A 9,831-nucleotide genomic window follows, 5' to 3' on the forward strand; every position below is an offset into this window, starting at 1 on the left:
GGAAGCAGGGGGCCTGGGCCTGAGACGGGGCAGGGAGACCCATCCCCTGGCACAGCTGGACATCAGCCCTTCTCTGGCATGGAATCGTCCTAGCCCCGTGCTCGACCCACCCAATGCCCAGGCCTTAGGCTGCTTTGCCCTTGGGGGGGGCATCTCCTTCCACATGGGGGGGCTAATCCCAGGCACCTGCCCCAGCTTCCCTGCCATGGGACAGCAGGACCACGGGGGAAGGGGCAGCCGCGCTGGGCGGGCATCAACGCCGCAAAGCACCAGGGACCCAACCGAGATGCTTGGTGCTGGGAGAACGTCCTGAACGGGGCCAGGAGCTGCAGGGGGGGGGCCGGCCGGCTGGAGTGGGGCTGGGGAAGCAAGATCCCCGATGCCGGCCTGGCACGATGGGCACGCGGCGAAGGAGAAGCAGACAACGGAGCCGCGGAGCCGGGAGGGCAAGAACTGAGTCGAGGCCAGGTGGCACCGCAGATTCGAGGCAGATCCTTTATAGAAATGACAGATATCGAAAAATCCACCCTCCCGCCCTCGGCCCTAGCCCCCCCGGTAAAAAACGTGGGCCTGCAGCCAGCGCCCAGCAGGGGAGGGGGCCGCGTGGCAGCACCCCATGCAGGCACCCTGTTTGCCCAGTGCTCCGGGCACAGCGCCGGGAAGCGTAGCCCTTGGCGGAGGGAGGGGGGTGGCCGGCGCGGCTCCGGCCCCGCTCCGGTCACCGCGCAGCGAAGCGACTGCCATAGGAACGCGAGCGTCACGAGCACAATCCACGACACCGAACCCTGGCCTCGCCAGCTCGGGACGGGCGCCAGGGACCCCCTGTGCTGCTTGGACCACGACCACGATACAGGCACACACACGCACACGCACAGACACCAGCCCTCAGCCCTGCCCTTGCACCCCCACCCCCACCCCCCTCGTCTTCCCGGCACAACCTTCTCTCCAGCCCTAGGTCGTCAGCACGGGCTCAGCTCCTCCCTGGCGGCAGCTGGGGGCCTGGCAGGGCGCGGGGCTAACCAGAGCCATCCCGGGAGCCCGCCCGGGCATGCTGCGCTCACAGCAGGACAAGACTGGGGTTGCGCAGCTGCCGGTAGATGCTCAGCAGCTTCTCTGCCGTGGCACTCGCCTCGTCCCCGAGGCAGACGCGGTCCCGCAGGGCCTGTGCCTCCTTCAGCAGCGTCTGGGGGCACAGAGCGGGGAGGGGGGGAATCAGAGGCTGCTGCGGGCCAGCTGTCCCCATGGCCTGGATGTCAGAGAGACCGTAGGAACCGCATCGTGGGGAAGGCCCGGCCCCGCAGAGCCCCTGGGAGAGGACCCCGGTGCCCCGGCCGGTCCTGCTGTGCCCCTGCGCTCGCAGAAGCGCGTGCCCTGCTGCAGCGCTCACCTCGTGGTTAGTCTGGATCTGGCGCAGGTACTGCATGCGGAGGTCAGGGGGGCCTGAGCCCTGAGCCGCCTGCTCCAGCACCAGAGCCTGCTTGGAGACAGAAGCCACCACGTTAGGGAAGCAGGGGAAGGAGTGGGGACCCCGGGCTGCTCCGGGACCACTTCACCCGCAGCAGTCTCCCACACTGGGGGCTGCTGTTCTCCAGCTCCCAGGACAGAACAAGCAAAGGCAGCCATTCCTGAGACAGCCCCCTCACCCCTTTCTCCCCAGGGGTCCCAGGCACAACCTGGCATGGACTCCCAGCCCAAGCCATGCGCCCTTTTGGGGCACCACCTAGCCCTCAGTGCCCCCTACCCTGCCCTAGAAGAGGAGTGCGGGGGGCAGAAACGCCACCCTCCGTAGCTGTGGCCTGTCCTACACTCTGCTCCCAGCCTTCCCGAGAGCTGCTACCTGTGGGCAAGGCCATAGCACCAAGGGGGTGGGGGCGTGCGCAGGGGAGCATCACCTACCTGGATGCGCCCGATCACAGCGTGGTGCACCCCGCACAGGTCGGCCAGAGAGGAGCTCTGGATCAGGATCTCCACGGCCTGGATCGGGCCCGCCGGGCACAGGTTGTTCATGGCCACCTAAGGGGGGAGCAGGTCCTCACTGGAAACATTGCTCATCCGAGGGACAGTGCCGAAGCGAGGAGATCTGGGCTTGCAGCCCCCCGTCCCCTCCCACGGCCCAGTAACCTTGTCTCCAACCAAGGGTGGCAGACAGAGATGCCCTCCTTGCAGCCGGAGACCCACGCTCCAGGCAGCAGCCAGAGCAGGAGCAGCATGCAGGGCTGGCCCACCCTCCCCCACCCCCAGACTCGGGAAGGAAAGGGGCTGGGGTGGGAGCTTTTCCTAGGCCAGAGCAGCACGGGGCCCGGCCCCTTCCTCCAGGCTTCCCCAGGCCAGGCCGGCGGGGCTGGGCTCTACCCCTGCAGGGCGAACCCATTCCTTGCCTCTCGGATGAGCAGCTGCACCTCGCCTCCGTCTGGGGCCAGGCCCCGCACCTCTGACACGTCCTGGCTGCCCAGCGCCTCGGCCGCCGTGTTCTCTGCCAGCAGCCACCGCAGCGTGGCGCAGCTTAGCGTGGCGCCTGGGGCGAGGAGGAGATGGCCTGTTACCTCCCCACGTACCACCCCTCCATCCCACCAGCATTCCCCTCAGCTGGGTCCACCCTCCCCACGGCAGCCCCAGAGCCCAATTTTCCTGGGCTGAGCACAGGGCAGAGGAAGTGCACTGCTGCCCAGCACCCCCACCCACAGCTCAACCCAGCCTGGACAGGGCCCTGCTCCCCGTAAACGCCCCCACACCTCCCTTGGACCCTGGCAGAGTCAATGACAGGAGCCCGGGGGTCGTGCCAAGCAGTATTCCCATGGAGTGACGAGGTCCCCGGGCCAGGCAAGGCGGTGGCAGACTGGGCGCAGCAGGCGGGCCCTGAGGCACGGTGCCATCTGCAGCAGGGCTCGGCTGGCTCCAGCTGGAACGGGGCTCCGCCACGGCTCCTGGGCCAGGCAGGATCCTCCTCTCCCAGCAGGGCCTGTCATGGGCTCTGCCGGGACTCGGGGCACTAACCTCTTTGCCCCGGCTGGCAGCTGCACTTCATTGGCTCCGGCCTCAGAGGGGCACCCCCATCCCACCGGACCCCACCGCTGTGTCGCTGCTGGCCCAGCCCCGAGCTCACGCAGCAGGATGCAGGGTAAAGCCGCAGCAAGAGGCAGCTGGGCTGGGGCTGGCCGCGGCGCTGGGATGGGCTGTCAGAGACCGGGGGGGACCCTGCTCTCTGCGGACCCAGAGACATGGCCGCAATACCCAGGCATGCAAGTCTGCATCCCCTGGAAAACGACGGGCAAAAGGAAGCACCTTCTGCCTGAGGATGGGAAAGGGAAGGGGCTGGGAGGAGCCCTCTCCAGAGCCGTGCTCAGGCTGGGGCGGCCTGGGCCTGATACCTACCTGCCGAGAAGTCCTTCAGCGCGCTTCTTAGCAACTCCGAGGACACCTTGATGGAGGCGGCCGAGGGCACCAGACACTCGTCTCCCAGGCCGTTGCTGCCACTTGTGCCATTGGGCTCAGCCGGCACCCCGGCTGTTTCTAAGAAAGCCTCCACGGGGTCGGGGTCGGGGGCAGAGGCAGGTCCCGCGGCCTCGCCCACCCGCAGGCACTGCAGCATGTCAATGGTGCACTCGCTCAGGGGCAGGCAGATGCCCTCCCTGTCCGGGGAGAGGAGGGGCGAGTCATCGGGGAACAGGTCGTCCAGGGCCTCAGGGCCGCTGTCCAGGATCTCCCGCAGGCTGTAGAAGAGCGCGCAGGACACGGTGAGTGGCAGCTCCAGCTTGGCATCCTCGGCGGTGCCCAGCGGCAGCGTCACCTCCCGCTGGCCCCCGGGCGGCAGCTGCTCCACGGGGAAGGTGTACGTGGTGCCTGTATCAGCCGTGCCCTCATCCAGGGCGCAGGTGCCAGCCAGCAGCTGGACGCACAGGGTCCAGCCCTGCTCCAGGCTGTGGTCACTGGCGTTCTCCAACATGCAGGAGACGCTCAAGGTGTCGCGCAGCAGCAGGCGGCTCCAGGCAGCCGTGATGGTGCACGTGATGGGCTTTGCACCGTCCTGGCCGGACAGCAGGGCTGCGCTGACATCCAGCACCTGGTTCAGGCAGGTCAGGGCCCGGTTCTTGTGGTCCACGGCTTTCTTCAGGAAAGAGACTCTGCAGAGGGCAGGGAGATTGCTTGGGCGACAGCCAAGCCTTTGGAGCATGCACAGCTAAGGAGGAATGCTCAGTGAGGCCCTACTACCCTTGGGGCACGTGGCAGATCCTGAATTGTAGTAGAGGGGGGTCCTCGCTCCCCCAAGCTTGTCACAGCTCACAGACCATCTACCCATCCCTGCCATGGAGGACTGTCCCTGCTCCAGCCCAGGACAGCTCCATCCCCTGACACTGGCTTTGGGCCGCAGGGAATGCGGGGGGAGCTAAGGGAATGGCAGGTGCCCACAGGCTGAGGAAGACCCTGGGGAGAAGCCTCGTTCAAGGGGAAACCCCGAGACACGCATGGCCTTGGGAACATGCTCATCCTGCATGGTGCCCCGGGCAGCCCGGAGCACCTGGCGTCCTGCCTGCCCTGTGTCTGCCAGTCAAGGCAGCACAGAGCTGCTGGCTTCAGCAGGGAAAGGGCAGCAGATGGTGCTGGTTCAGCCCGGGCTCTTCTTACTGCCATTGGGCTTGGGGCTTCTTTGCAGACAGGTCCGCTCCGGGGAGGCGAGCGTTCCCCGCACTGCAGCAGACCCAAGCCTGGGATGGAGGCAGAGGGAGCCTGGAGAGAACAAACGGCTGCTGGAATCACCGCCTCTGCCCCTTACCTCTCCGAGACGTTGCCGATCCCAGACAGGAGCTCCTTGATCCTCTGGCCGGCCTTGTCTGGGGTCAGCCTGACAGGGTGAGCCTCCTCGGGGCTGCACAAGTCGCAGCTCATCAGTCGGCCTTTGGAGGACAGAGCCAACAGCTCCGACTCCCCTGCAGAGGCAGAACCACCGGCCAGTCAGGCAACAGGTTAGCAACTGCGCGAGACCAGCAAGGGGGCCGGAGAGGATCCCAGAACTCCCCCTGCACCATCGCTCCCCAGCCTGTTGCGAGTGGCCCCACAAGCAAGAGCCAGGATGCTGCTTGGTCTGGCTGGGCCTTGCCCTGAGCCAGGAGCCGCAGGCGCTATGGCACAGGGGCTATGGAGGCCCCGGGGTAAACCCACCTCAGCAGGTCGGCCCTGCACGTATGGAGCTGCACAGAGGAGCAGCTCATGGGCAAAGGAAGCCAGAGGGCACCACAGGCACAGACAGCATGACAGGACACAGGACGCCACATGCCATGACCCACTCACACGCAATGGCCCCAGGGAGCCTACTGCTCCTCCCCAGCCCGAAGCCTCGCCCCTGCCACAATCCCGGGAGCCACGGGGCACAAACATGAGACATGGGACTGGCAGCTGCAGGACCAGGGGCTACGTGGGAGAGGCAGGCAGGCTGTGCCCTGACCCAGAGCGCCAGCCAGCCACGCCCCAGGCTCCACTACCCCCACTGGGCTCTTGAGGCCACGTCCCTGAGGCATTACCACTGGCAAGCACCCCGATTCACGTGGCCATGTGCTCCCAATGCCACCCTCTCCAGGGGCTGGGAGCTAATGGGGCCCCGCTCTATCCTTTTCCCACCCACAGCTGAGCGCCCTGCACGCTTCCTCAGCACCCGCCTAGGGATGCGCACACACAGGTAAGCACACACACCCTCGTTTTGCTCCCTGAGAGACGCCAGCTATCTGAATGTACCGTGCCCCCTTCTCCCAGGAAGTGGCATGGCTGTAGCCTGCGGACTCTGAGCATTTCTGCCCCCACCCTCAGCCGGAAGCTGCACCTGGGAATGGGCTTTTGGAAGCCACCTCCCAGAGATCCAGCCGGATCTGTCCTCAGCTGTCCGGGACGCAGCAGCCCTGGTCCCACCCCCGGTGACCCGCAGTGCGGTTCACCCCGCCTGGCATGCTCCGGCGAGGCAGGGCCAGGCCTCTCCAGACCGTGGCGGCTCCCGCTCCGTCCCAGCCGCGGCACGCTCGACACACATGACTTACAATAACGAAGGGGAGCCAACGGAAGCGGGTGGAGGCCGGAGCCCAATCCGGACCGTTAACGCGGGACGGCGGAGAGCTAGGACCAGGAATGGGCAGCGAGGCCAAGGCCACCCTGCCCCCGTCAGCCCCCATGAGCAGCGTGCTTCGCGCGGCCGGCAGTACCTTCTGCTGCCCGCGAAGACAAGGAAAGCGCCACAACGCTACAAATACTTAAACTGGCCGGAGCCAGGACTGGCGGCAGGACACCCGCCGCTGTGTCGTCCCCGTCCTCGGAGTCGGAGGCGTTGCTGCCGCACTCCAGGTCCACAGCCGAGATGTCCGAGTGGGTGCTGTAGTACATGCGGCTGCCACTGCTGCAGGCGGCGCACAGGACCGGCCCACGTAGGTAGTACTCCCGCAGCTCGGGGCCCAGCGCCTCCTCCCGGCGCCCTGCCTTGATGGCCACCAGCTTGCCGTAGTGCCCCACAGCCACCACACAGTCCGCGTCCCCCGGTGGCAGCGGCGGGTCATCGGTCTCGTCGGCCTCGCGCCGCTCCGTGCGCAGGGCGCCGATGAAGACCACGGGCTCCTCCAGGTGGTGCAGCACCTTCACCGGTGGGTCCGGACTGGCTGCGGCATTGGTGTCGGCGTCCGCTGCTGCGCTGAGGGCCTTCAGGGGCACAGAGCAGAGCTGCCCGTCTGGGAAGCCGCCGAGGATCATGGGGGAGTCCAGCATGGCAGCGTCCACCCCGAAGAGCAGGCTGAAGAGTGGCTCAGCCAGGATGAAGCCCCCTGAGCACCACAGCCCGTCCCCGGAGCCAGGGGCCAAGGCACAGCACAGCACAGGGAGGAAGCGGGAGGCTGGCGCATCCCCGTCGCCCCCAGCCGGGGTGCCAGTGGAGAAGCCCACCTTGCTGATGTGCCGACATGCTGGGGGATCCTGGCTGGGGGCCGGGAGCTCGTGTAGCTCCATCCACCACTTGCCCTGGGCCTGGGCCAGTGTGATGATGAAGTTGCTGAGCAATGTGAAGGCGCACAGGTCGGCGTCAGGGAAGATGCAGGCATCCGCATCAACGGGCAGCACGTCAGCAGGGCCGTTGACATCTTTGCTGTCACCGTCGCCATCACCGGCTGGTGCCTCTGTTACCCTGCAAGCAAAGGAGGACAAGTGCTCAGGAAAACCAAGGAAGAGCACTCCAGGAAGCCAGTGCCAGCTCCATCCCCCCCTTCTCTGGCCCACTGAAGACTCCAACTCTTAGATACAGCTCTCAAGAGGCCATTGGCACCCAAGCTGGAGAGCAAAGGGGATTGATGGTTTTAAACACCTTAACCCTTCCACCACTCTCTCAGGGGAGCACGATGGAGGCTGTACACCCTTATCAGCCTGCACCTGATACCCCAGGTGCTGGTGACAGTGCAACAGCGACATGTGCATGCCCCATGTGGCACTGAGAGGCCTGTGGGACAGATGCCATGCATCAGGTGAGCTTGCGTAGGTGCTACCAGTCAACTGGCACAGCCCTGCAGGTCTAAAGGATTCAACACCCAGAAAAAGCAGAGAGAGAAAGTCCAAGTCAAATCTTGCAGGGGTTGGGCAGACATCCCACATCCCCACAAACAGTGTGGCACGGCACGGGTCGCTAGAACCAGCCTCGGGTGTGTTTCAGGATGGCTTTCCCCCCAGAAGACACGTGCCAGCCGGGGCTTTATTCAACAGAGGCAAAGCCGGCTGCCTTGGCTGGATTCCTGCCAGGCCTCACCTGCTCTGCTGGTCCAGGGACAGGCAGTAGATGCCGGTCTTGGCACACAGGACGTAGAGCTGCCGGTGGAGCGGGAGGAGCTCCACGTGCCACACTTGGTCGGGGAAGCGATACACCGCCTGGGCAGAACAGCAGGATAGTGTGTCAGTAGGGACGATGACGAGGGAAGGACGTGGCTTGGCAGCATGGCCAGGGGATCGGCGGCCTCTCTGCTGCCCCCACAATGGGTGTTGGGAGACCTGACAGGGCAGAAAAGCCTCAGCCCTTCCTCATCCCAGCAGCCATGGGGGAGGAAGACAGGAGTGCCAGGACACCCACCCGCTAGCACAGGACCTGGCCCATCGGTCTCCAGCCCTGTGGGTGCTGGCAAGTGCCGGGGCAGCGATAACCAACTACTGGCCTGCCCCGCATGGCTGGGAGTGCAGGCTCGGGGCTGGCGGGGCTCTGCCCACGTGGTCTGACAGGGACGCTCTGTGCAGACACAGATGTTCCATCATATGCTAGAATTAATCACTTAGCGCAAATATTTGCAGTTTTCATATGACAAAACTTCTCTTCCTCTGTTTTAATAAAGGGAACAGGGGAAAGTACTGTCAGATGCCAGCGGCACATTAAAGAATCGGCTTCCTGGAAACGCTCAGCACGTCGACTGCCGGGAGCAAAGCTCTGCCTGGCCGATGTTGCTGTCCACGCCCTAACTTCAACGCCACCTCTTTTTCAGGGGGTTTCCTCACTTCCCATACAAATGGTTTTGCAGCCGGGGCTCTGGGTGGGCGAGCCGGGAGGCATCCCACCCCAGGCGTGGCTGCACGTCCAAGGGAACAGCCCGCACGGTGCTTGGGGAGGTGGGTGCTGCAGAAACACAATGTTGTTAATGCTGGACTGGAAAAGAAGAGGGAGCAACCAGCCCCCTGCTGCTGCGCAATGATGGGAAGAAGGAAAGGCAGCGAAAGCCTCCAGAGGGGCTCCTCTCCTGAGAAAGAACCGAGTGTAGGAGGCTAATCCTTCTCTCGCTGCCATGACTGCCTTCGAAACGATAAGAATAAATTAAAAAGGCAGTGCAGAAAGCCCAGCGCAAAGGCAGCCGTTAGTCACGGCGAAGACAATGGGGACATCCACAGCGTGACGAACGCGAGGACTGACAGCCCCTTTCAAAGGAAAAGCCTTTCTCCGGTTTCATGACAACTGTTGGCCCCACAAGAGGAGGGAAAAGGTCAGAGAGGCGCCTACATTCTGCAGCACAAAGGATATTTATAGCCACGTCCTAGTATTTCCCCAGCGCTGCCCCCCAGTCGCTCTGATCCAGGTCGGATCTGCTTCTCTGCAGAGCCCAAAGCCGGTCCCCGTGCTGCCAGGGTGATGCCCTCCGGTTATCTGCACCTCTGTGGAGTGCCCGGCGGGCACGGGGACTCCCCCGACCTGGGAACTGCCGTGCCGAGCGGGCACCGAGTCCAAGGCAGCCAGGAGAGGAAGGGAGTCCGGCCGGGCCCAGGCGGGCGGGGACACGGCCCGGGCACGGAGGATGCCGGCCACCTTCGCGACGCGACGCGCAAGACGCCGTGGCAATCCCACGGCTCGGCACGGCGCGGCCTTTCTTTGTGGCCGCTGTGACGCCAGGCCCGGTAGTGGCCATGGCGGAAGCCAACTTGCCAGCGGGCGTCAGACGGTGGTGGCAGACAGCGGCCAGGGCTTCCTGGCGCGATGCTTCGTGGCCAGGGTGCGGCGCCTGACAGGGGCCGGGTCTCCGCGCAGCCGGAAACCAGGTCGTGCTGCTCAAGTAAGGGCTCCGGAGGCAGCTGTGCCCAGAAGCCTTGGCACGCCGGCAGCAGGGCCCCAGCCCGAGACCGCAGACCGCAGCAGTCCGGTTCGGCCCGGGGCCGCGGGAGCCGGACGCCCGGGCCTGACCTCGGCTCCCCTTCTCCGCGGCAGAGCGCGGGGCTCACCTGCAGCAGCCGGCCCTCCTGGTCGTAGACGTAGACGAAGGCGCCGCCGTTGGACAGGTAGATGTGGCCGTCGTGGCAGAGCACGCGGGGCCGCCCGGCCGCCAGCCCGCCCACGGGGCAGCAGAA

At 65.4% G+C, this 9,831-nt stretch overlaps 1 protein-coding gene across 1 annotated transcript; it reads right to left on the minus strand.

Annotated features, from left to right (window-relative positions):
* Window positions 1–483: 483 nt before the first annotated feature.
* FAAP100 (Fanconi anemia core complex associated protein 100) lies at window positions 484–9,825 on the minus strand (the record flags this gene model as incomplete). Its single annotated transcript, XM_019542299.1, has 9 exons — window positions 484–1,183; window positions 1,388–1,474; window positions 1,897–2,013; window positions 2,379–2,515; window positions 3,373–4,121; window positions 4,772–4,925; window positions 6,186–7,150; window positions 7,763–7,881; window positions 9,706–9,825. Coding segments are annotated over 9 exons (2,574 nt in total), but the record flags the coding sequence as incomplete, so codon positions are not given.
* Window positions 9,826–9,831: the final 6 nt, after the last annotated feature.

The sequence above is a fragment of the Crocodylus porosus genome, unplaced genomic scaffold, assembly GCF_001723895.1.
Source record: "Crocodylus porosus isolate Cpor-Errol unplaced genomic scaffold, CroPor_comp1, whole genome shotgun sequence".
Taxonomy (NCBI): Eukaryota; Metazoa; Chordata; order Crocodylia; family Crocodylidae; genus Crocodylus; species Crocodylus porosus.